At 39.3% G+C, this 27,769-nt stretch overlaps 1 protein-coding gene across 5 annotated transcripts in view; it reads right to left on the bottom strand.

Moving 5' to 3' along the window:
* Positions 1 to 14,650: 14,650 nt before the first annotated feature.
* Positions 14,651 to 27,769, bottom strand: part of LOC138175810 (6-phosphofructo-2-kinase/fructose-2,6-bisphosphatase 3) — a 120,680-nt gene continuing 107,561 nt past the window's right edge. For 3 of the 5 annotated variants that reach the window (XM_069106312.1, XM_069106310.1, XM_069106313.1), the window contains exons 8-15: positions 27,716 to 27,769; positions 27,242 to 27,388; positions 26,362 to 26,466; positions 25,102 to 25,231; positions 24,545 to 24,607; positions 24,356 to 24,420; positions 22,115 to 22,273; positions 14,651 to 17,298 (exon numbers count right to left, since the gene is read on the bottom strand). The exon at positions 27,716 to 27,769 is cut by the window's right edge and continues 130 nt beyond it. In XM_069106312.1, coding sequence (XP_068962413.1) covers positions 17,269 to 17,298; positions 22,115 to 22,273; positions 24,356 to 24,420; positions 24,545 to 24,607; positions 25,102 to 25,231; positions 26,362 to 26,466; positions 27,242 to 27,388; positions 27,716 to 27,769 — 753 coding nt within the window. In that variant the 3' untranslated portion in view covers positions 14,651 to 17,268. Of the gene's footprint in view, positions 17,299 to 20,463; positions 20,487 to 22,114; positions 22,274 to 24,355; positions 24,421 to 24,544; positions 24,608 to 25,101; positions 25,232 to 26,361; positions 26,467 to 27,241; positions 27,389 to 27,715 lie in introns of all 5 variants that reach the window. The other 2 variants (XM_069106311.1, XM_069106314.1) reach the window with 2 other exon arrangements.

Below are 27,769 nucleotides of genomic sequence, written 5' to 3'. Positions count from 1 at the left end.
CTCCTGCACTACATCTATTTGTAATTGCTTTCATCCTTTGGTTAAGAATGTATCTCCTACTCAGAGAATATCATATACAATAATAGCAATATTGTTTTAAGACTGGCTGAGCAACTAAGTCATTTTGACTATTATGAATATACAAATTAAAAATAAAGGACATATGAAGAAAGATGCCAACTGTATCTAGAGAGATAAGTGATAAATAGAAATATGAATTGAATAAATTTACATATATATGTGTGTGTGTAATGGTAGCCTTCTCTAGGGTGGGGAGGAGAGGAAGGGGGGAAGAAAAAAAAGCAAAAAAAAAAAAAGAACTTTACATGATAACTTTGTTGTGTGTTTGGAGGGAATAGCAAGTTGTACATGGCAGATTTGCAGTTTCATGTGCAATCATCTTTTTTTATTATACCATGTCATGGAAATGCTTGTTTTTTTCTATGAATTGAAGACAAAATAAGTTTTTTAAAAAGGTATATGCAATGAGCTTCTCTTCTAATTTTTAATGTTATGATCTTTAATACTAGAATCACAAATCCATCTTGAATGTATTGTAGGATATACCACAAGATGGTGGTCTAAGCTTAGTTTCTGTCAGAAATGTTTTCCTATTTTCCTAGTGGTTTTTTAAAAATAGAGAGTCTTTCCTATGTAATTTGCCTTTTCCAGTTTATCAAACACTGAGTTACTGAGTTCCATTGTCTCTAATTCTCCCTGTTCCATTGACTTCCTTCTCAATTTTTTTAACCAATACCAAATGGTTTTGATGACTGTTACATTATAATATGAAATAAGGTCTAGAAGTACTATTATTCCTTCAGTGCTACTTTTTTCATTATTTCTCTTGATAGTCTAGATTTTTTTCATTTCAACCAAATGAATGTCGTTGTTATTTTATAGGGTTCTGTAAAGTATCTCTTCAATGGTTTGATTGGCATAGCTTTAAAACTGTAAGTTAGGGGCGGCCAGGTAGCACGGCGGGTAAGAGCACCAGCTCCAGTGTCAGGATGACCTGGAGATCGAATCCGGGCTCGGATACTCAGCACCACACCCAGAAATAACTGGCCGTGTAACCTTGAGCAAGTTACTTAACCCCGATTGCTTAAAAAAAAAATGTAAGTTAACTTTGGTAGTGTTGTCAGTTGTATTATATTGGCACAGCCCAGCCATAAGCACTGAGTACTCCTCCACCTATTTAAATTGTTTTTTGTTTCTTTAAGGAGCCCTTTGCAATTTTGTTGTTGTTCAGCCATTTTCAGTCATGCCCAACCCTTTGTGACCCCATTTGGGCTTTTCTTGGCAGAGATACTGGAGTGGTTTGCCATTTCCTTCTCCAGCTCATTTTACAGATGAGGAAACTGAGGCAAACAGGATTAAGTTCCTTACCCAGGCTCATACAGCTGTGAGCGTCTGAGGACAGATTTGAACTCAAGAAAATGAGTCTTCCTGACTCCAGGTCCAATGCTCTATCCACCATGCCACCTACCTGACCATATTTCAACACTGAATCTATAAAAATACTTTATGTGCTTTAGTAGATTGGCCCCCCTAACAAATATTTTATGCATGTTTTAGTTATTTTAAATGTTATCTTCCTTTCTATTACTGCCTCTAGGATTTTCTTTTTATTATTATTATAATTACATAGAAATTATGTGGATTTTGTAACCCAAAATTTAGCTGAAGCTATTATCTCAATTAGTATCTTTGCTGATGTTCTAGGACTTTCTAAGTAAAACATCAGATCATGAACAAATAGGGATGGTTTTATCTCTGCTTCTTTAACTTTTTTTCTCTCATCTTATTGCTATTGCTAACATTTCCAGAATTTTGTCTCATAATAATGGAGAAAGTGGGCATCTTTACTCCTGTACTTAGTAGGAAAACTCTAGTATATCCCCATTACATATGATGTTTGTTTTTAATTTTAGTAAGAAACTTCTTATGATATTAAAAAAGGTCCCCTGGAGCGGCCAGGCGGTGCAGTGAATAAAGTACCGGCCCTGCAGTCAGGAGGATCTATGTTCAAATTTGGCCTCAGACACTTAACATTTATTAGTCGTGTGACCTTGGGCAAGTCACTTAACCCCAATTGCTCTGCCTTCCCCCTCCAAAAAGCAAAATAAAATAAAATTAAAAAGATCCCCTTGTGTTTATATTTGTAGGGTTTTTAGCATAAGTGAATGTTATATTTTATCAAAGACTTTTTCTCTTTCTATTGAACTGGATAATCCCGTGGTTTGGGATTTTTTTTGTTTTTAACATGCTTATGATACTTGTTTTCCTAATACTGAATCATCCTTGCATTCCTAATATAAATCCAACTTGATTATACTGAGTAAGTCCTTGAATGAATTGTTGTAGTCTATTTGAAAGGATTTTATTTAAATATTAATTAATGATGTGGGTATAGTTCTCCTCTTGGTCTTCTTCCCTTGTTTAGGTACTGGGACTATATTTATCTCAGAATAGAAGTTTGGTAGAGCACTTTCTCAATTTTTAATATCAATTTGTGTAATATTGTACTAACCGTTCTTTAAAAGTTGAATAGAGGGGTGGCCAGGTGGCTCAGCGAGTAACAGCACCAGCCCCAGTGGTGGGATGACCTGGGGATCGAATCCAGGCTCATATACTTAGCATCACACCCAGAAATAACTGGCCGTGTAACCTTGAGCAAGTTACTTAACCCCGATTGCTTTAAAAAAAAAAAAAGTTGAATAGAATTCTCTTATGAATTCATCTGGATCAGGAAGTTTTTTTTTTCTTTGGTAGTTCTATTTCTTTTTCTGAATTATGTAAGAGCTCTATTGACTGTGAATCTGGATATTTGATATTTTTGAAGATATTCTCTAGTTCTTTTGTGTTCTCAGTTTTGTTAGCATATAACTGTGCCTAGCGTGTTTCCATCACTCTTCTTCGTTCTGATTTTGTTGTGATTTCACCTTGTTCATTAGCTATTTTGTCTATCTGATTTCTGCCCTCTTCTTTTTAGTTAGGTTGCTAAAGGTTTACCGGCTTCATCAGTCCTTGTAAAGAAGCAGTTTTTAGTTTTGTTTACCATTTCTCTAATCTTTTTGGTTTCTTGCTTATCAAAAATCTCCATTACTTTCCCTGCTACTAGTCTAGCACTTGAAACATAACAAATATAACACAAAACTTTTTAAAATGCGTGTTCTTTTTTCTTCCCAGTTTTTCAGCTAGTCATATACGGAGTCACAAGGACATCATGTACTTAGAAGCCATACGCAAATACCATGTATAGAATGACATCACATAGAGACTTATCATATATGGAATCTATGCAAGAATGACACAAAATCAGGAAATAGCCCGCATCAAATAAATGAAATGAATACATTCTGCAGGGCTCTAGGGAGAAGGGGGAAGAGTTAATTAGTATTGTTTTTCTTTGCCTGTGGTTCATGCTCCATTGATTCTTTTGTGGCACAGTCGTTTTCCCTGACCTATCTATGATTAAACCAGCTGCTATTCTTGGAGGTACATAAAGCGTGCTTATCTCTACAATGCCTGTCACAGTTCTGTTCTATCTGCCGGGGGGCAAAAAAATACCTAACAAGTTTTACTCTAACTCTTTTAGAAATTACAAAATGCCTAAATAATAATTTTATTGGGGGTCTTTGCCTTAATTTTATTTCTTTTTGTAAACTTTTGATGTTTTATCGATGTCTTTTGTCTTTACTTCATAATCATTTCTAGGGGTAGTGGAAAGGCCTTCTTTCCCTACTCTCAACCAAACTCTCAATTAAGCAAAAACATCAATATGGTAACTGCATGAGAAAATTATGTATAAAGCATTCTGCCCTAATAATTCAGTGCCTATTACCTCATATTTACTTTGTTTTGTATTTACTTATATAATTTATACTTATATAAACATATATGTTATATACTTACATAATTACTTATAATACTAATAGCTATCACCTATATAGTGCTTTAAGGCACTTTGCGCCTATGTTATCTCATTTGGTCCTCAATAACTTCAACAACCCTAGAAAGAAGGTACCATTATCCACATTTAACAGATAAGAAAATTGAGGCTGAGGCTGGGGCGGGGGGAGGGGGGGAGTGTTAAGTTGCTTACACAATCACAGGTCATCTAGGAAAGTACTAAGGCAGAATATGAACTCATTTCCTGACTCTCAGTACAACACTCCATCCACCTGCTACCTACTTCACATGTGAATATATTGTTTCCCCTGACTGTAAGTAAGCTCCTTGAGGGCAGGTATTGTTTGTTTTCTTGTTTTTGTCTTTCTGTCCTCAGCATTGTGCCTAGCATAGAGGCTCTATGTACTTGCAGATTGATTCCTATAAGGAGGTATGCTTATCTCTTCCCTGGGTTTCTCTGAAGGTTCCCCCCCATCCCCTCTACCCCCCTTTGTTTTTGTTTTTTGGGGGGATGTTACTCAGTGTTTTATTTCTTTTTATTGATATTTTTTTCAGTAATTCTCCAACTGGTAGGTGCCTAAACTTAATTTCCAGTTTTTTGCTACTACAAAGAGCGCTGCTATGAATATTTTCCCCTTCTGGGTTGTGGCAGAGGGGCTTGTGTAACTCAATGGAACTATGAGCTACATTGTGCAGAGTTACCCAAGACATACAGGTCAGAGTGCAGAGCTCTGACAAAAAGTGATCCCCTGGAGAGGCAGCTGGCAAACCACTCTAGTATCTATGCCAAGAGAACCCAATGGCCAGTAGTAAAATGCTAAAAGAAGGGCCAAGAGCCCTTTGGTCCATGGGGTCATGAAGAGTGGGACATAGCTGAACAATTAAACAAGGACAAAAGAATATTTGGGGCCTTGGTTTGTCTTTGATTTCCTGGAGGCATACGCCCAGTAATAGGCTCTCTGGGTGAAAGAATATGGATGACTTAGCTGAGGCCTGAACAACATAAGGCCCACAGGTTGCTTGTGGTCCGCCAAAGGATTTTGGGTGGCCTGCTAAAACTTAGGGTCACCGCTACAAATGGTCCTATTTGTCACATGACCCGTGGCAACCAACCATAGTCAGTCAGTCGCTGGTCTAACCTATTTGAGGCCCAAAGTTCAGCCTGTTTTAATTTTTGCCCCTACTTGCTGCCAACTTGTGCAGGTCTGGTTTTCTTTTCTTGTGTAATTTTCTTGCATAATCTCACACTGATATCGAGTAATATTGGATGAATTTCCAAGTCTGGCAACAGTACATTAGTGTGCCTAACTTCACATAGCCCCTCTAACACTGACTATTCCCTTTTTTTATCAACTTGACCAATTTGCAAAGTATGAGGCAAAAGGGAGAAAGGAATAAACATTTATAAAGCACCTACTGTGTACCAGGAACTATGCTAGGCCCTTTACAATTATTATCTCATTTGATCTGCAATACAAAGATAGGTGCTATTGTCTCCATTTTACAACAGAGTAAACAGAGGCAAACAGAGATTAAGTGACTTCAGGGTTATGTGGCTAGTAAGTGTCTGAAGCTGAATTTGAACTCAGATCTTCCTAACTCTAGGCCTAGCATTCTATTTACTGTACCATTTAACTGTCTCAGAGTGGTTTAGATTTGCATTTCTCTTACTATTAGTGATTTGGAGCATGCTTTCAAATAATCATACACAGTTTGCAACTGTTCTTTAGAAAACTGCATATAGGGGCCATTAGGTGGAGCAGTGAATAGAGCACCGGCCCCGGAGTTAGGAGGACCTGAATTCAAATCCAACCTCAGACACTTGATACACTTACTGTGTGACCTTGGGCAAGTCACTTAACCACAATTGCCTTGCCTTCCCCCCTCCAAAAAAATACATAAAAGAAAACTACATATCCCTCGACCCCTTTACCTATTGAGGAATGCTATATATTTCCTCAATTCCTTGCCTATCTTGCATAATGAACTTTTGTCAGGAATATTTGATGCAAATAGATTTCCCAATAGCTATCTCTTCTATCTTCATTGATCTCTTCAGTGCAAAAAGGGTTTAATTTTATGCAATCAAAATTGTCTGGTTTGCCTTTTATGATCTCCTCTATACTTTGTTTGGTTAAGAACTCTCCTCTTCAGCATTGTTGCAAAAAGTATTTCTATCTGTTTTATTTCTTTAAAAGATAACGACCTTTTACATTCAAGTCATGTAACTATTCTTAGTTTTTTGTAGTATATGATGTAACATATTGATCTAAAACTAATTTCTGATAAACTGTTTTCCAACTTTCTCAGAAGTCCTTGTCAAAAAGGCTACCTCCCTCCCACCCCCCAGTAATTTTTGTCTTTCCTAATGCCCCACAGTTATCTGACAGGACTTGAAAAGTAAGATAGGAATACCAAGGGAGAATTAAAAAATGAAAGAACTGGGGCGGCCAGGTGGCACAGTGAGTAAGAACACCAGCCCCGGTGTTGGGAGACACGGGATTGGTTCCGGCCTCAGATACTTGGCACCCACACAAAATAATTAGCCATGTAACCTTGAGCAAGTTACTTAACCCCAATTGCTTTAAAAAAAAAAAGATGAAAGAACTAGGAAATAACACAGATATAAAAGTCCCATACCTTGTCACCTCTGAATAAAAATTATATTCCCTAAGAGAACTCACAGGGCTATAGCTGCCCTCAAATGACATAATTATGTAAATCAGTTTGTAAATTAAGTGCTATATTAACATGTCTATGGGTTGACAATTCATTTTCATGGAAGGGAAGGGAAATGACAGCCTCAAAAGTAGGTATGGCCTGAAAGCACCTCTATTTTCTCTGTAGGAGAAGGGAGGGTCTTCCTGAGACTTTCAAAGGGGTTTACTTCACCTTCTAGGTATGGTGCTAGGGACAGAAAGGGAAGCCATCATTAAGTTCTTCTGGGGGTTAAGGGGATGCCCCATGAAAGGCAATATAATATAGCTTTGGCCTCAGCAAAGAAGTTCTGGATTCAAATTCTTCCTGTGACACTAGCTGTGTCATAAACAAGTCATTTAGCCTCTCAGCCTCAGTTTCCCCACTTGTGAAATGGGAACAATAATACTTATAACCTCACAGGTATGATCTACAATATGTTCTTCATAAGACCATTGTTGTAATCAAATGGTACAATGTGTGTAAAGCAGTTTGCAAAGCTTAAAGTACTATATAAATGTTAGCTGAAAAAATAGTCAATTCACCAAGCATTTATTAAACACCAGGCACTGGGTTAAAGCACAAAAGGAGGAAACAAAGGGGCATTCCTGCTCTCAAGGAGCTCATAATCTAATGAGAGTAAGAGGGAGGCAACATGCAAACATCTATGTGCAAACAAGCTATATACAAGGTAAATTGGGAATAATCTCAGAGGGAAGGCATTAACATGAAGAGGGACCAGGCTTTCCTACAGAAAATTAGATTCGAAGGAAGCCAGAAACTAAGAGGTAGAGATGAGGAGGGAGAATATTCTAGGTGTGGGGAACAGATGAAAAAACTCAGTTTAAATGGAGATAAATTAGAAGCCTTCCCAATAAGATCAGGGGTAAGGCGAGGATGCCCATTGTCATCACTGTTATTCAGTATTGTACCAGAAATGCCAGCTATAGCAAAAAGGAGAGGGGGTGGGGGGGGAGGAGGGAATTAAAGGAATTAGAATATGCAATGAGCAAACAAAACTGTCACTCTTTGCAGATGATATGATAGTATACCTGGAGAAGCCTAGAGAATCAACTAAAAAACTAGGTGAAATAATTAATAACTTTGGCAAAGTTTCAAGATATAAAATAAACCCATATAAATCATCAACAGTTCTATATATTACCAATAAAGTCCAGCAGCAAGAGATAGAAAAATAAATTCCATTTAAAATACCTGTATACAAATGTAAAATACTTGGGAGTCTACCTGCCAACACAAACCTAGGAACTATATGAACAGGATTACAAAACATTTTTCACACAAAAAGATCTAATAAATTGGTAAAAAATATTACTTGCTCATGGGTAGGCAAAGTCAATATAATAAAAATGATAATTCTACCAAAAGTAATTTATTTATTCAGTGGCATGACAATCAAAATACCAAAAATTTATTTTATAGAGCTGAAAAAAATAACAAAATTCATCTGGAAGAACAAAAGGTCAAGAATATCAAGGGAATCAATGAAAAAAATATGAAGGAAGGTGGCCATACCAGATCTCAAACTGTATTACAAAACAGCAATCATCAAAACAATCTGGTATAGGCTAAGAAAAAGAGTGGTGGATCAGTGCAATAGACTGGCACACAATACACAATAGAAAATGACCATAGTAATCTAATGTTTAATAAACCCAAAGACCCCAGCCTTCAAAGCAAGAACTCACTGTTTGACAAAAGCTGCTGGGAAAACTGGAAAGCAATTTGTCAGAAACTAGGTATAGAGCAGCATCTCACACTATATACCAAGATAAGATCAAAATGGGTCCATGATTTAGACATAAAGGATGATACCATAAGAAAATTATGGGAAAATGGAATAGTTTACCAGTCAGATCTATGGAGAAGGGAAGAATGTATGACCAAACAACAGAGCATTATGGATAAAAAATGGGAGGGGTGGGGCTGGATTTTACAGTAAGTTTCTCTGATAAATGCCTCATTTCTCAAATATGTAGAGAACGGAGTCAAATTTCTATGAATACAAGTTATTCCCCAATTGATAAAGGGTCAAAGGATATAAACAAGTTATTTTCACATGAAAAAAAAATCAAAGCTATCTATAGTCATATAAAAAGATGTTCTAAATCACTATTGATTAGAGAAATGTACACTAAAATAATTCTGAAGTACTGCCTCACACCTATCAGATTGGCTAATATGACAGAAAAGGAAAATTACAAATGTAGGAGGGGATGTGGGAAAATGAGGACACTAATACACCATTGGTGGAATTGTGAACTGATCAAACAATTCAGGAGAGCAATCTGGAACTATGTCCAAAGGGTTACAAAACAGTGTATACCTTTTGATTCAGCAATACCACTTCTAAGTCTGTATCCCAAAGAGATTCAAAAAAGGGGGGTGGAGGGGAGGAGGACACAGGTGTACAAAAATATTTATAGCAGCTCTTTGTGTGGTGGCGAAGAATTAGAAATTGAGGGGATGCCCATCAATTGGGGAATGGCTACACAATTTGTGTAAGTGATAGTGACTGAATACTATTGTGCTATAAGAAATGACAAGCAGGACACTTTCAGAAAAACCTGGCAAGACTTACGTGAACTCATGCAAAGCAAAGTGAGCAGAAGCAGAAGAACATTGCACACAGTAACAGCAACATTGCGTGATGATCAACCGTGAATGACTTAGCTATTCTCATCAATACAATGATATAAAACAATGCCAAAGGACTCATGATGAAAAATGCTATCCACCTCCAGAGAAAGAAATGATAGAGTCTGAAAGCAGATTAAAGCATACTTTTTTTTTTACTTTATTTTCCTTATTTGGGAATGGAGAGTTTGTTCTGTTTTCTTTTGCAACATGGCTAATATGGAAATATATTTTGCATGACTTTACATGTATAATCTATATAAAATTGCTTGCCTTTTCAAGGATGGGGAAAGGAAGGGAACAAAGGAGAGAATTTAGAACCAAAATTTTTTTAAATGCTAAAATTTATTTTTACGTGTAATTGGGGAAAAATGTAAAGAAAAAAATTAAAAGACTTATTAAACATACTAAGGGGAACTGTGAATGAACAGGTTCAGAGTTGGAGTACTCCTCAGAAACGTAAGTTCTGAGAGAAGTACTTCAGTGGGCAGATGGGGTCCATGGCCTATAGTATGCTCTGCCCACATTGTCCAGAACACTGTCTTACACACAGTGAGCACCCAGACAGAAAAAGGTTAATGTTTTACATATATACATGTGTATTTTGTGGAATAGGACATGGATTTGTTACACACTCCTCCTCAGGAGCAAAAACGAGGATGTAAGAAAGTTGATTCATCGAGGACCCCTACTCAAACTCTAATCAATATTAGTCTATTGTTATTCTATAAGGGGTAATGATTGTTGGCAATTATTTTAATATATTCATCTAGGAATACATATTTAGTCAATCATCTAACAATAGGTATAATAATTAGTGTATTGATCCATATTTTGTATGTTACATAGGAATATAGATTCTAATAGGAAGGTCCTATAATAGGTCTCAAACGTTAATGTAATGTTCATTACTTATTTACCAGCTATAGAGCTTACTTGCAAGAATGCTGACCCAGATATTTCCATCCTATTTTACTCAAATTCCGTGACCAAACCAAGCATGGGTGGTGACATGTATAGAAGGTCCCCTCTGATATGTGTAGCCCATACCATCTCCTCTTGCCTGACCTGAGGAGCCCATCTATCTTATAACCATCTAGTCAGCAGAGATATTTCTTGCTTCACCCAACTCATGACCTTGCTGACACACCATTTTTGCTTATTGTAGCTTATGCATCATGTCAACCAATGGAATTATTCTGTATTTTTTATAGGTGCTCTAGAATGTCTAGGTAATAAACTATAAAAATAGGGCCTTGGAGGGAGAGGACATTTCAGAACGTGAGGGAGGTCTGAGGTCTACTTCATTAGAGGGGGCCAGGTCCCTTTAATAAAGTGTTTTGGCTCAGAGCTCTGCCCCAGTTTCTCTTTTAGTTGTTCAGGGTGATTCTTTCCTCACAAATGGTGGGTGGAAAATGCAGGTGGGCAAGCCGAGGTTTCTTGTAAGGAGAAACTTCCAAACCATTAGAGCTGCCTCAGGAAGGAATGGGTTCCCCCTTGTCAAAGGTCTTCAAGTGCAGGTCGTCATTTGGAGGGATATGGTAGAGGACATCTTTGTTCAGGCATGGATTGGACTAATTGGCCTCTGGGTTCCCTTCCAACTCAGAGATATAAGCAAAAAAGAATTTGTTGTTATTCAGTTGTGTCCACTCAATTGGGGTTTTCTCGGCAAAGATACTAGAGTGGTTTGCCATTTCCTTCTCCAGTTTATTTTACAGAAGAGGAAAGTAAGGCATACAGGGTTAAGTGACTTGCCCAGTCACACAGCTAGTGAATGTCCAAAGCCAGATTGGACCTCTCCTCGTCCTGTCTCCAGGCCCAGAGTGCCATCCACTGAGCCACCAGTGCTTCATCTACTACACCACTAAGCTGTCTGTCCTATAAATATTGTCCCTATTTTATAGATTACAATGGATCGCAAACTCAAGAAATCAACAATGTGATTTTGCAGCCAAAAAATTAATCTTACAGCACATCCAAAGAGGCTTGGTGTCCTTTACCAAGAAGGTGATTGTCCTGGCGGTCAGGCAAACTACATTTGGAGTCTTTGTATTTTGGGAGAGGACAGTGGGAGGAGGGTGACCAGGATGCAGAGGAGCCTCAAGATGAGGTCACATGAAGATCAGCTGAATACATTAGATGTTTACCCTAGAGAGTGCCTAGAAAGGGCTCTGTGCATGTTTCTGAAGGGCTGTCTTGTGTAAAAGGGATTAGGCTCATTTGTTTAGCCCAGGCAAGCAAAGCTAGAAACAACAGGGAGAAGTCGCATATAGGCCAATGTAGGTTTGATGTAAGGAAAAGCTTCTGAAGGATCACAACCATCCCAAGGGGTGGACTCCAATTCACCCCCTTCTACCTACAGATCATCAGCTAAAGGCTGGATGACCACTTTTAGGAAATTCCTAGAAAAGAATCTTGGTCAAATGCAGGTTGAACCAGATGGCCTGAGGTCTTGGGACGTAAGGATCTCATTATACCTCACTACTATATTGCTGCTCCTGAACCGCATTACTCAATTGCTGGTCCATGATATTGTCAACAAGAATTTATTAAGCCCTTACTCATTGTGTCAGACTTTGTGCTAAGGAAGGTCTAAGAATACAAATACAAATACAAAAGTCCCTGGCTTCAGGGAGCTTATATTCTAATGGAAGATAACATAAAAGAAAGCTGAAAAATCGAAGGGGTGGGAGGAGGCAGGTACACTTGGGGTGGGGGTGAATGCTAGAGAAAGTTCAGAGAGTGAGGAGTGAAACCTGGAGAGGAATAAAGGCTGAGTGACCTTTTTATCACATCTAGCAGTCACAAAGCTTTTTTTTTTTCTAAAACACCATTTAAAAGTGTCTGGAGGAGAAAAAGGGTATGAAACATGTTTTGGTGTGAAGGGATTAAAGACTGTGAAATAAGAGACAAGTTCAGTTACTTCTGCCCCCACACCCCCCGCTGCTAGGGCAGCCCCCTCCTCAAAATACCTTGCATTTTTAAATGCATATTTCTGTATGTCCACGTTGTTTTCCCTGATAAAGTGTAAGCTGTTTGAAGGCAGGGCCTTTTTTTGTGTTTGAATATCCAGTCCTAGCTAGAGGTTAAGTGACTTGCCCAGGATCACACAGCTAGTAAATGTCAAAGGTAGCATTTGAACCTGGGTCTTCCTAGCTTGAGGTAGACTGTGAGCTCCTGAAGAACAGGGTCTGTCTTGGGCCTGTCCTTGTACGCCGAGCACAGTGTCTGGCACGTAAGAGCTTAATATTTATCGACTAACCTTGCTTCCACTATTCCACATCACCTCCATACTTAAAGATTGATTATGAAAATGAAAATACTATGCTAACTTTTTTTAATGGTAGCAAAAACTGTAAAGTGAGAGTCTGAATATAAAATGGTTGACTCCTTAATTGTTAATTCATGCAACATGTGAACAGAATTGGAATGTTATTACACCATGAGAAATTTAAAAATGAGGAATTCAGAGAAACATGGGGACATATGAATTAAAAATCAGGAGAAAAACATAAACATAAAAAGAAAACTGCTATATATACAATGATAATAGCTAACATTTATATATGGCTTACTACATAAGCCAGGTACTGTGTTCAGTGCTTACAATTATCTTATTTGATCCTCACAACTCTGGGAGGTAGGTGTTATTATCCCCATTTTATAGATGAAGGGACTGAGGCAAACAGGTCAAGTGACTTGCCCAGGGTCACACAATCAGTAAGTGTCTGAACTGGATTTAAACTCAGGTCTTCCTGACTCCGGGCCAAGTTCTGAGATGCTCTATCCACTATACCAACTACTAAACTATAATGAAAAGGAGAACATTAATAAAACTTCAACTAAGATTAAGGAAAATTACTAATCCTGGTTCAAAAGAACAGATGAAGAAACACATTTTCTTCCTCTTGGTAAAGATATGGGACACTAAAGGGGGCAGAAAAATGCATGTGCAGTTTTGGGCTCTCTATATCCCTAGGTTTTGCTGTTTTTGTTACAAGGTGGGGAGGGAGGAACTGGTATATCAGGAAATGACGTATAGAAAATAAGGATCATCATTAAAAAAAAAAGGTTTTAAAAGAAAAAAATTGGCTAAGTATTTCCTCTCTAGTCACTATATTATGATTTGACATTTCTTTGTTCTGGTTGCTATTTTCCATTCTAGAATAGGAGATAATCTAATGTTCTATATCTCTCTCCACCTGGGCAATTGGAAACACATGTATAATGGTGACTCACCAAGAGATAACTGTCATTCCAGGTGAAGGTTGGGGGTGGTCCTAGTGAAAGGAGTCTTGCCCAAGAGACCTGAGGAGACTTTGGCATCCTTCCCCTGGTACAGTCTTCCTTATCAAGCCCTGTGATAAGCTTCAGAAATTTCTTTTCTCCTTAATTAGTATACATAGGTCAGCTCTTCCTTCAAGAGTTAGCATGTGATTCTAGATAGACTGGATTGTTCAGAATCATAAAACTAGCCCAGGGGCTAACTCCTACACCAAGTCCACACCTAAACCTTGTTTCTTAGGATCACAGGTTCTACCCTATCTTAACTTTGTATTTCATTGCCTCCTTCCTCCAGCTTGGGGCTGAGCAAATGGATTTCCAAATTTCTAGTCCCTAATCTTTGGGCAAGCTTAAGGATGGAGAGGGAAAGGAGGTAAGGAGAAGGGAGAATGAAAGAATTTTGGATCATGGGAAAATTTTGGAAAATGAGGTTAGTTTTACTCCAGGGCAGTTTGGAATCATCCCACTTTTATTTCTATATTTCTACAGTATAATTTCCCACTTTATTCCCTATCCAAGATCTTAAAACTGAACCTCACCTACCTTGTAATTTAGGCCCTTACATTTAGAACCCTGAATGTCTGTTATGAAATTGACTTTAATTTAAACAGTATAAAAATGAGTCTATGAAAAGTGTATCTTGCATATAGTATACTTGATGAATTAAATGTCATATTCTTCCTCAAATTCAGGCACTTAACTAATGTATATGTAACATTATTGATGTTTCTAATTAGTGACTAATGTAACCAATGTGTTTCTTTCTTTTTTTTTTTTAAGCAATTGGGGTTAAGTAACTTGCTCAAGGTTACACAGCCAGGTGTTTTTGGGTGAGTGCTAAGTGTTGGAGCCCAGATTCGATCCCAGGTCATCCTGACTCTGGGGCTGGTGCTCTTACTCACTGTGTTACCTGGCTGCCCCAACCAATGGGTTTCTGTAAAGCCCAGAGGGGCTTGAAGAATTTTAGCTCCAAGAGAAGAACTCTCATATTTGGCATTCCAGTACAGGATAATCAGTGTGACTTAAAACAATAACAACAATAGTAATATAATAGCAAAACAAGTTTTTGCAAATAAAAATCACATATATTCCACAGTATACTTTAACAAGATATTTTATTTGTCTAGCAACTGCAAAATATACAAATTTCTGAAAGGCATACCCTGTTTACAAGCTAGCAGAGTTTTATCCCAGGTGATTATTTAAGACAAACATAAAGCACATCTAATAAGTCACAAGTTTCGAAAAAAACAACCCTCCCAACCCCCCAAGCATCTCTCACTTTCTCTCTCTCTCTCTCACCTGGCGCCACCATACACATTAAATAAATAAATAGCATTTTTGCTACCAAAATAATATTAAAAAAATAAATTTCAAGTATTACAAATAAAAACAGTATCATGGATGTGGTTCAATTAGTTTCTCCCCCTTCTTAATAATTAAAAAGAGTTCTGCCACTCTCAAGATAGAATTGGGGGGAAAAAACAGCTGTGTCCCCCAAACAAATATACAAAAAGTTCAGAAAACTGGTTCCAATGGAACCGTGACAAAAATTAAAGTCAGTAGTCCCAGCAAGACCTCCCCCATTGTGCCTTAAGCACACCCCTTAATGAAATGCTTCAGTGTAGTTTAGGCTACTACTACTACTACTACTACTAGCTTCTAAGGTTAAATAGCATCATCTCCAGGATCCCTCCTCACTCTTCCCAAATTAAAATCCTCTTGTTAGGTAAAACTAGGATTGTTTTAAATTTTAAAAAGAGAGAAAATACACTACAGATAATAAGACCCTTACAATGAAATAATTAAAACAAAATTCTATTCTTGGCCCCTTTCTGGCAATTAAAAACAGAAATGAGTCCAAGAAAGCAGATTTACCAGCAAACCTATTATAAAAAACAAAGTGATCCAAAACTACATGGTTCACATACAAACATGCACTTGTGCCTGTTTGCACATCCACAAGGAGAGGTGGATGGTTGACATGACTCAAGGTGGTTAAAAAAAGGGGGGGGGGGACAGGATCTTAGGCTTATGACAATCTATGTGTATGTCTACTTGTCAATGGGCTGCCGATAAATATATTTTTGAAAAGTCAGATACAAGCTCTATAATGAGGCCCCACTGATGGAGCGCTTTTGGCGACAGGAACAATTCTGAGCACACAGGAACTAAATTTTCTAGAGGGCAGGGATTGCCTTTTGCCTCTTTTTATATCCCCAGCGCTCAGCACAGAGCATAGACACTTAAGAAATGTTTACTGATTAAAGTATGAGGCACTGTGGTCTGTCTCTTCCTTGGTCCACCCATTTTTACCTCCTCCCTAAAGCAAAATAAATGCACTCCCCATAAAGGCTCCTCTCTCTGTTCCAACTTGTGGAACACTGGGCAAAGAAGAAATGCCATTTGAAGGGCATTTGTGTGTTATGGAAGTCTTCCTCACCACTCCCTGCACTCTAAATAGCAGAGGCGCTATGACAGGGATAATGTCAAACTTCCATAGCCATCCCCGTCTCCTCTGTCCTGAGCACCCGGCCCAATGCTAGACACACAGAAAAATACTGAACTGAAACCAAGCAGTCTTCTTCCTTCAGCTGACTATTCTGCCCAGCCTGAAAGAGAATCTTAGACAGAGGATCTCCTCCTGCTCCAACCTTCCAGGATCAGTCTACTAACTATGCTGCTTGGTCTACTTTAGAACAAGAAGACAATGGCCAGCTGGTTTTATACCAAGCCAGTCTCAAATCTGTGCTACACAACTCTTTGGGTAAACAAGCCTTATCCTGCAGATGTTTCCTAACCCTGTCAGTATTCCCACTCCATCATGCTTCCTTCACAATCTGACACTGCTCCTATTATGCACGACCCAACGTTCAAGTTCCACGGAACAAAGGTATGGATTTCTCATCCTACTTCTTCCACAAAAGGTGCAAATATAAGCAGTTCAAAGAAAATGGTATCTTTCCAAACTCAGAAAAACACCCCTCCTATACAAGGGGTGATGGGCACCTTCACATTTGGCTTAGAGAAAGGACAGATTCTTAACATACAAAAGGAGAGTAATATCTTTGCGTTAGTCAAGGCAGATTTCTGACTTCAGGAATTCCTGAAGAGGAAGATGTCTACTTCTCCAAATCCAAATTTTGTTTGGGTGTACCACCTCCAAGCCATTACTTGCTGGTTCCACTCCTAATGAAGTACTGTCTTCAGAGGCCAAGACAAAAAAAGCAGATGGTGTCTTTAGGAGGTCAGCCATCTTGAATTTTCCTATAACCTTAAAAAATTCCAGCCTGCCATTTTGAAACATCTCCTGGTAAGGTAGAAAGGGAGAAAAGCAGAGACATCCGTTCTCAGCTAATCTTCCCCTCCCCATACTTCCAAAGCCTTTCCAGAGAGACTGCCACAAACAGACATCCCCTGAAAATTAATGGGATGATGAGAAAAAATAGGAAATAAAATGGAACACAGTGGACTCTTTACACTAGGAGGGCTATACACTGCTTTTAAGTCACCACAACGTGGTTGGATGATCAGAGTCAAGAGTACTAAATTTTCATTTGATAAACCCCACCCTCACCCCAACAGTTTGGTCAGTTTATGGAAGAAGCAGCTGGGATTATCTGGGCCTCAGGCTAAATGGAGGAGCACAAGCCAAGCTTCAGAAATGGCAATGGAATGCAACTGGTTTCATTTGTTTCAGATTTCCAGGAAGAGTCACAATTGGTTCTGTGAGTTATTCAGGTTCTGTTTTGAAGGGGAAGAGAAAAGAAAGGATTAGTTTATTTCCACTCAAGTCCCTATAAAACAAAAAGACTCATTTTCATGCAGGTGAGACCCCTCCCACAGATAAAAGAAAAAAAATAGCCCTGTGGAACATTAGTAGGCAAAGTGGGCTCACAGAGGCCAGGGCATCCTAGGGAGCCAATGTAAGTTTATTATCAAAACCACAAAGTCAAAAGTAGTAAAGTTACCCATGGACATATATGCTTTAAAAACAAAAATGAAACACATGCAAGACCTTTCTTCTGGCCATAAGAGAAAAGGAAAAGGCAGGAAAAGTCATGAAGCTTAGGGGGTAAAACCAAACAGTTAAAAATATATTAGAAAAGATTCTCTGGAGGGAGTGTGCCTGTCCACAGACTGGTTGCTCCAAAGGAAATTTCTCCCCTTATGTCATTTACTGGTTCAGTGGGTACACTTTGCACATGGTTAAGCTTTCCCTTCCCAATGTTATGCTGACGATTTTGGCAGGGAGGAGCACTAGAATGTTAAAATAATCCTAAGAATCTATTAACAAGCTTGGCAAAATTAGGAGTTTGGGGGTAAATGCTCAGAATGGAAGGCTATATGTCCTGGGTGGAAGGAGATGGAAGTAAAATGCAGAAAAGTCAGCGACAATGCCACGGAGAAGGAAGAAGGATTTAGATGAACTTGGTCAGAGGCATTTCAGCTAGGGCTCCAAACCACTAGGGCTCACATACCAATTTTGATTAGGGTGTTCTTGAGAAGAAGCACCATTGCCACACACAAACCTCGAAAACAAAAAACACACCAGCCATGGGGGTCTTTAAGCCTCTTGGGTATCAAGAACCCTTTCCAATAGACAGCTGAAACCTATGGACCTTTTCTTAGATTTTTTAAAATATGGAAATCAACTACACTCAAATATATTTATCAAAACTTCTTAAAAAAACAAGCTCAGCTCCCAGGTTAAGAATTCCTAATTTAGATTCTTTTCCACTGTTTAGCATGAGTCACTTTAACCTAGTCAATGTAATTCTTTTCCATCAGAGGGTCTCAAGAACAAAATAACAAAGAAACAAACCACAAGGCTACTCCCTAAGATGCCTGGTCACTTCCACTAAGGTTGGTTTTTTTTTTTTAAGATGTGTTGGGGGCAAGAGAAGAAGGTGATGAGGAAACTACAATTATGACAATTCTGACTTTGAACCTACCTTAGAGGTAAAAAAAGAAAATCCAGAACCCTAATGATCAAGGATGTTTCCTTAGTCTTATGTATGAATCTACTAGTCCTCCACAGAAGCAAAGTAACTTTGTACTCTGCTGTCCTGAGATTTAACTGATTCTATCATCAGCCCTAAGACACAAATCTGGACTGGGGAGTGAGACTTTGTCTTGGCAATCCTCATGTTACCTAAGCAAGGGAATCCCTGGAAGGTAAAGTCAGTTCTGGGGCCAACTTAAAGAGTCTGAGGCTTAATAGGACCATACATAACATTTAGAGCTGAAAAGTCACCGGAAATTAAGAAATTAAGGTTCTGAAAAGATGAAGGCGATTTTTCCCAATGTCACAAAGATTTGGTTATTACCAAAGCACCACTTTGGGAGAGAGGGGCATGGGGAATGGTACACAGATGCCTCTTGTATCTTAAGATGCAAAACTCTCAAAAACCAGGTCTCTAAAACAACATACCAGGGTTATAGCAAGCATTACAAATACACAATCATAGGATACACATATACATATACATATACATATACATATACATATACATACACACACACACACCCTCATGATTTCCTCCCACAGAACACACTAAGAGAAGGAAGGGACAGAAGGACAGGAGGGAAATATTGTAGAAGCTCTCCATACAATACTACCCCAAACAGCTGCATCTCATTTCCTTGGAATGGTTAGACCTAACACATGCCAAGATGCTGCCACTCAAGGATGCCAGGGAAAAGAGAAGTGGGATGCACTGAGCCATGTTTCCTATTCAAATGTTAGTAAGTCTAAAACTTGGAGAACACGTGACAGACAATCTGTCTTTTAAATGCAGAGCAGGGGCACAAGAAGGAAAAACAGAATGGGAACAATGATCTTTTTCCTTTTATAATGCATATTTGAAATTTTAAAATAATACCAGCAGAGATTATAAACAAGTGTCAGAGGTGATACACCCTACTTCTCTATTAAGTAAAGGGTTAGAAAAAGGTATACCATGCAGAAGTCCTATTTGTAACCAAGCCTAGTTAAAATGGTTCTTACCATTATGGAGGTTATTATTGTTTAAGGGGAAGTAAAATGGAAATATTGTGGTCAAAGCACAAATAAACTGAGCCTAGATCACATAAAAACTATAGTGACCCTCCTCCTTTTAAAAAGGAGGGGCTGAACACTCCTATTTTTTAAAGAAATAATCTACTGTTCTAAATTTATCAGGCAGAAATCTTAATCTGTTTCTAATTTTACATATTGAACAAAGTGAACTGACTCATTAAATAAGGAAATGGGCAAGGAAGAGTCAGGCTGCCAATAGGTTGCTATTGAAATACCGAACTTCCCAGGGCCTGCTACTAGAACCTCCCTGACCGACAGCCAAGAAAAAGGAGGTTAACACAAAAGGTTAAATGTCCATGGAAGTGGCTAATTTGCTCTTTCCACATAGAAATAGGCCTTTTAAAAGAATTACACAATATGCTTGATGAAATAGCACCAATGGGAAACCTAAAGTCCATTCCTTAATGCCTAAGGCTCACCAGGTTCTGATAGAAGGCAATGTGGCCTAACAGGGAGACAGATGCCCAAGTTGGGAATTGTTTCCCAACACCTGGGACCCAGGTGTTCAATATTATCACCAATTGCAAAAAGAAACCCAAGAGACCAAGTAGGTAACGGAAGATCAGAAGCAGCCAATGGGAAAGCAATGGCGGTAACAGAGCTTTATGATAAAGAAAATCATAAAGATAAAGAAAACAACTTGAATCGTAAGATGCTCCAACTTTTTCAAAAGTCTTTTTTTTCTTCTCTCCCCAAAAACCACCACCAACAGGCCTATAGGCCTCACAAGCCACAGACTCCACACTGTGTAGGTACCCAAATGAAGGGAGAACAGGGGGAATGGGAGGGAGGAAGGGGTTATAAATAGCTCAGAGAAAAATACTTACAAACAGGCTTTCCCTAGTAAAGGCTGCAGAGAGAAGAAAAGTTGAGAGAAAGGTCAGTAGGAAAAGGGAAAGAGACAAAAACAGCATTTGAAATCAGGAATTAAGTGTTATCATGGCAAATTCTAATGCTACCAGGATAACCTATGACTTCGTTTACCCTATTGATTGCTAGCAATTCCAAATGCCTACACAACTAGACAATGTCCTTTAAAAAAACCACAGTAGCCAGGCATCATGACCCTATGCTAGGGGACAGGACAGCTTTGGGGAGATTGCTTGAGTTTGGGATTTCTGAGCTGCAATAGGGATGAAGAAAGCTGATCAGTCAAGTGTTTGCACTAAACCGGAGACAGGCATGGTGAGCCACTGTGAGCAGAGAGCCACCAGGCTGCCAACCTAAGGAGGGATAGGGTGGGTTCAAGTCTGGTACTGATTGGTACTAGAATGGGGTAAGATGGAGAGCCTCACCCCTCCTCCCCCTAAAAATCTAAATGGAGGGAAAAATGGAAGAAGGCACACACTGTATCATCTGTACTTTATAACATTATGTCTGACACTGCCAATAGTCGCCTACTATAGGGATCAAAGGTCAACTGCCAAGCATGACACTGTGGGTAGAAGAATCACCAGATACCACTCTTGTTCCCTCTCCAAATCCTATAAATCCTCCACCATTTTCACAGGAATTCCAAATATCAGACATTATAGGCTTTACTTTTTAGTTTTGTTAAAAAAAAAAAAAAGTAGAGATTGTAATGGGACAGAATCAGGGAGCTGATTAGAAAATCTTTAGCACTAAATCTTTTGAAGCCTGGCTTAACTCTTATGGGGGGCCAAGGGGTCAGAGAAAGGATTAGAAGGAAAAAAGGAAAGGACTGAGTTCGGAAGGAAAAGCACGGTGGTTTTAGTTGGTAAGACTGGTGCTACCTACATCTACGGGGAGGATTTACAATAGCTTTCTAAATAGCTTTAAGAAGCTGTCTTTTAGGGAAGCACCCCTCCCCCCACATTAAACATATCATGCTCACACCCTAGAGTCAACCATCAGAGGCCAGTGACAATTTTCAGGGTTAGCTTGGGGAATCAGTCATGACTGATTCACTGGCAACTGGGGCTTCTGCTACCACTCACTACTGCCCCACAAAGGTGGCTTTGGTCAGTGATTCCAAATGCTTTCCTCCAACAGGCAGACACACCCAGGACAGAGAATATAAGATAAGCACTAAATGGGATTTGGTCAGTCAGAAGAGCATTTTTTTGGCTAATGACATCTGGTCAGATGAGGCCCTACTGGGAGGTGGTATTCCATCTTTCAGCCATGGATCCACTATAGAACCAGTCACTGTGTAACCCTAACCTCTCTGTGATTGAAGAGTGCAAAAGGCACCAATTTCTTCCTTTCTTCCTGCTCTGATTCTGCCAAGTAAAGGAACCTGCTTGGAAAGCAGGTGTCTATGCAGTTCTATCAGGCAGATTCCACCCTGCTATTATTACCCATTCCAGAGGATCATGCACAAAGGACTTCTGTGTTCTCCCCTTAAAAAGGGGTTACAGAAAGGCATATTAGAAAGAAGATAACTGAACCTTAATAGGATTATCTTTTCTATGCAATAGGCTCATAAGTGACAGAAGGAAAAAGGAGTCAACTAACTTGCGTGGGCACCTCCCGGGGCAGGCAGCTGGGCAGGGTAGAAGTAGAAGCCATGTGTTCCTCAAGGCTGTTGATTCGAGGCTTTTTGGTGGGCTCAGGGCTGGCTAGTGGGGTAACACTATTACGTCTCATGAGCGGGTTAGGTCCCTTCTTTGCTTCCTAATCAAGACAAAGACAAAAGAGATAAGGCGACAGTTATGGGGGAAAATTGAAGAGAGAGAGGGGCAGGGGTGGGGAAGGAAACAATAGCAAAAAAAAGAGGTTTGTTCTGTTTCTAGACTTTGACCAATCATAATATTATTTATAAAAATGGTATTTATTTATTATGATATTTTATTCATTTATAAAGCACTTACTTTGTGCCAGGCACTGTGCTAAGTGATTTACAATTATTATTTCACCTGATCCACACAATAACCTAGGAGGTAAGTGCTGTTATTATGCCGTGTTACAGATGAGGCAAATAGAGGTTAAGTGACTTGCCCAGGGTCATACTTCTAGTAAGTATTTGAGGCTGGATTTGAATTCAGGTCTCCCTGATTGCAGGCCCCATATTCTATCCACTACCACCGAGCTACTGATTTACATAATCAAGTCACCAAGAGAAAATGACTTAGTGAGGAAAATGTCTGTTCAGTCAACAACTCCCAAGTAAAAAGAAATAAATTGGGCTTCTCCCCTACCTTCCCATGCATTCTTCCCAGAGTATCCCCAATCCAGCATCAAGGAATCTTTCTCACCAGAACAAATCTATCTTTCGGTGAGACTATTTACAGCCTCTGCAGGCTTAGGACAAGAAGTAAACAGGTCCATGAGAGGACTGACTATGGTACCGATCATTTTGTCAGTAGAGGCAGAAGTCAGCCAGACAGGACTAATAGCACCAGTTAACCTTCAAACTGAATGAATAAGTTCCTGAGAGAAAGGATGAAATTTCTATCCACAAGACCTATTCTGAAAAAAAAGAGCCCGAGATCCTACTCTATTTGGGGTGATTTAGTTCTGGCCAGGGGTCAGGAGTCAGCTTCAGGCCTGAGTCATTAGCCCAAAACCAGGAATTTGTCCTTCAACCTAACTGGATTTAGAAAAAAACCACAACAGGGACCTTTCTGCCCAATCATTGGCCCAGGCCAAGATCTTCATTTCAGAATGTGGCAGGATGGCTTTTCTAGCCTTCAAAGCACCTATTTAATTTGATTCAGACACAGCTAGGTCAAATTCCCCCACTGTAGACCAGGAAGCATTTTGTGCAAACATTTTGAGATAAGGTCCTAAGACCAGACTCCTCCTTAGGGATGCCTGCTGGGAAAGGGGAATCTGAATCATATCCCCGGCAAAAGGATATTATATATTGATAGATATGGGCTGGACCTGTAATTTCAGGGGGAAAATCTCTACCTCTGCAACTTACTGAATTTAGAGAGTTGCTTTAGGAGTCTAAGAGATTAGTTAAGTGATTGGCTTCAGATCCCACATATGGTATTTACCAAGAGATGTAAGTAAACCCAAGACTTCTTAGGGGACCAGTTCTCTTATCCTCCATACCACATTGCCTCTAGACAGATAAACTTACCTAAAAGTGGGTATGAACTTACTTTCAGGTCAGTCCCAACTGATTTCTCCTGTCAGAGATTCCACCTAATTGGTTTGAAATCTTAATGAAGGAGAAATCAGCCAGGTCCCACAGCACTTAGACTTGGGGTCTAATGATTTTGGAAAAGTTTCTCATTTCATTCTCTCCAATCTTCCCTTTTTTTCTATTCCTGGTCATTCTACACCAAAGTCCAAATTGTGATTACCAATGTTAATTCAACCAATGAATTCTAAAACCTAGTACTGAAATTCTAGATCTATCTGAAGGAAGATTAGAAAGAAGATAATGGGAAAGTTTAAAAAAAAAAGAATTCTCAGGTCAGGTGGTATCAACGGGGAGGTGAAAATAAAATGTGAAAAGACAGATCATGACACAGATAGGGGAGAAAAAACATGATAGGTCTAATATACATAAAAAGAAAAAGGAGAGGGCAAAATTGAGCCTATTTCAAACAAAAAGTTATCACGAGAGTCAACTCAATAGCACTGAATACAAACCAACAATGAGGACTTTATTTAAGGATATTTAATATTGACTAGTCCCATCCCACTCCATAAAAGGCCACCACAGCTACCCCCAGAAAAGTCCTTTGCTTTCTAAAACCATTCTCTTGGGTTGAAGCCAGAGGCATCAGGGGGGCTACTCACCTCTGATCTTTCCCAGTGTGTATTTACTGCTTCCACATTCAAATAAATTGATTCCACTCGGCAACCTAAGAGATAGGGAAATAGAATATTTAAAAGAATACAGGTCCAGCTAATGAGGAATGCCCCCCTGCCCCAACATGAGTCTAAGGTATAGGGGACAGGTCTCTTGATCACAGGGAAGTCACTTACCATACGCCACCGGTGTCAATTTCAACACTGTGTGGAGGGGACATTTCAAATACGGCATTTCATCTAAGAAAAGGAAAGGAAAACAGACATGATCTCCATCACAGAGCCACACATAGTGGGCCTTAAAACAAGGCATCTCAAAGACCTAATCTCCCTACAGCAGAGAAGGCTCTAAAAGTCACAGAAAAGCCACAATGAAACCAGCATGCTGAAGATTCAGTCAAAGCTCCATTAACACCTTTCCAGATGGCTTAATGATATCTAGACTCTTTCCCTAAAAGTCAGTTTGATTAATGTATGACCAAGGAGTTCTCACAGAAAGCAACTTTGCTAAACTGAAAGGTATGGGGAAAATATATACTATATAAAGGATTTATAAATGTAGAGTTTCCTAAGTGGAGACAGGAATCATGAGGGAAGGTCAGTGTCACAGGGCTAGAAGTTGGGATACTGGGACTCTGAATTACAATACAAACACCGCTGTCTTGAAGCTGCTGAATGCCAGTGTCAGAAACAATACTTCCCATCCCCACACACACAAAAAAAATAGGAAATACCTGCACTCTTATCTAGAAAATAGGCCAAAAGGCAACGCATGACGGCTTGGTGGCAAATCACCAATACATTCTCCTGTCTCTCCAACTCCATGATCACTGGCTCCAAGCGTTGAACTAGGTCTTGATAAGACTGCAAGACAAAAGGGATATAGATTTATAGAAGCTTCATCCAAGGGGTGGCTATTTTCTACATGAGAAGGAGTATACTAGCCACCATTCTTTGCTCTGTATTGGAGGATCCCACCTGTCACTTCCAGGAGTAAAAAAGACACACCAGGTTGCTGTCCAACCTGGCATCTGTAGCATCAAATGAGACAGGTGGAAACACTCTCTGTTCTTATTTATGTTAAATAGGATGTCCACATGTAATAGATCAGTTGGGAAAAAGATCTCATTTTTCGTCAGCAAAGAAGGAAATTTCAAATGAGAACTGGAACTCTCCACAGAGAATGTGGGTGGAAATTACCAATGACATGGTAGGCTAGGCTTCTGGGAAGGGTTTATACTAGGTGCTACCTAGTATATACATACTGCTACCTGTTTGGCTCCACTGTTGAAGAGAAAATGCCCGCAGACTTCCCCCAATGTATATCTGAGATATAACTTGCCTCCAAGGAACCTAGACCAACTCCTCCTCCCCACTTGTGGAGGAGGCAAGGGGATGGGACTTGTCATTTCATTAGTGAAGGGGCACCCGTGGGGAAGCTCCCTTCCCAGATGCAAATCCGTAATGTATTGTTTTAGAGAGTTGCTTGGAGAACTGACAGGTTTGGAAATATAAAAATAAAATTTAATGGAAAAGATTTAAAAACAAAATCAAAATCTTGAGGCAAATTATTAAAGTTATATTTTATATGATAAATCGCACTTGAGCATTTTCTATCAGCCAGATTTTTGTATATCAATTTTGCTCAAAATGAGAGAATCACCATCCAATGAAACTTTCCTTCAGCGCATTCGGAAGACATAAGATTTAGGAAGAAACCCCTCTCCCCTTTAAGCTCCATACTCCTGCCTTGGTCTAAGCTCCTATAAGCCTGTCTACTGACTGTCACTTATTATATGCAAAGCACAGACTGAAATACCCAAAATAAACTTTGCTCTGAGCCTGATCCAAGGCCCAGTGAGCACCTCCAGCTACACAGGACCATTGCATATCACAGTAGTCAACACATATTTGGTGAATGAGGTTATGAATGCAGATAAAGAAAAGGTGACCTAGCTATTTTTGAGGAGAAAGCCACACCCCAGCAAATATACCTCTCCAGTAGGGTAGCGGTAATAATATTTGTCCTGATGTCGAAGAGCATATTCCTCAGGATAAGTCTCCTTGATCTCCTCGTAGGTCATCTCTTCACAGACTCCCTGAAGAAAAACAATCAGATGTCTCATACGTAGCCACAAAAAGGTACCACTATTAAACCATCAGGGCCAAGGCTAAGACTTGTCAGAACATCAAGATTACCTGCATGGATATGTGCCCTCCTCACTTGCGCTCTTACTAACCTAGCTAAATTAAGAAAACACCCTTCGAGTGCAGAAAAATTGGGGGGAAAATTCTGAGACAATCTCCCAGAGAGAATGTGGTTGGGTCAGAATATTCTTGTGGTATGGGAAATGAGCTGATAGATTCAGCAAAATACAGAAACACCAGGAAAGATACTATCTACCTACAGAGAAACAGATAATTAGAAATAATATAATGGGGTCTTACATATATGCATTTGAGAGTATATGCATGTGTATGTTTTATGTATGTGTATATATATATGTATATATCCACAATTAATTGTAGCCTTTTTTTGGGGTGGGGGTAAGGGAAAAAAATAAAGAAAAAAGTGCACATCAGAGGACAAAAGAAAACATAAAAAAGCAAAGAAAAGAGGAACAGCTTTGAAAATAATGTATTTATTACAGAGTTCTTCTTGAAATGAAAATTTATTGCTTTATATTGAATCCTCTCATGTTCTGCTGCATACATGGCAATGTTTTTCTTTTTTCATTTTGTATTTAAGTTTATTTTATTTAAACTATTTGTAACTAAATTCAAATATAATGGGGGGAACAAAGAAGAAAACAACTCTTCTCCACCCTTCAACCCCAGATCTTCTAACTGCAATGGCCAAATAGATATACTTACAGCATCAATTTCATTAAGGGCCTTCCACTGTTCATAAGGTAGCTTGAGGGCTTCCGCTGTCTGGATGGTCCTTTTAAGCTGACTGGTCCATACCTTAAGGTCCTTCAAATTTTGCTCCTCAAGGAAATTGCACAGGGCAATGGAGAACTGAAATTTTTTAAGGAACAACATGGAGTTTGGATGCTGGAGCACGGCACTACTTTGTAACCTCTTGAGAAGCAAAGAATTCACCTTTCATAGTCACCCAATGCTGCCTCTCATCGTTATGGCCAACCAAAGAACCAGAGCCCCAGAGCCCAGGCACATTGCCAGCACACACACCTTGTGTCCCTTAGCCCCAGAAATCCACTGTTTCCCTGTCTTTCATACACAGTATAAGAAAATTCACCATCCTACCTACCCTTTCCAGACTATATGCATGCTTAGCTCCCTTAACTGAAGAGGAAGCACACCTCCTCTGCTCTTGGCTCCTACCTTCTTCCCCCGGACAGACAAGCCAGAGTCTCCGCCAATCCTCCCTAGGATGTT

This window comes from Petaurus breviceps, unplaced genomic scaffold, assembly GCF_028583685.1.
Source record: "Petaurus breviceps papuanus isolate PSGF00001 unplaced genomic scaffold, PetGlider_PUasm1.0 79, whole genome shotgun sequence".
Classification (NCBI taxonomy): Eukaryota; Metazoa; Chordata; class Mammalia; order Diprotodontia; family Petauridae; genus Petaurus; species Petaurus breviceps.
This window is presented reverse-complemented; position numbering and strand designations above follow the sequence as displayed.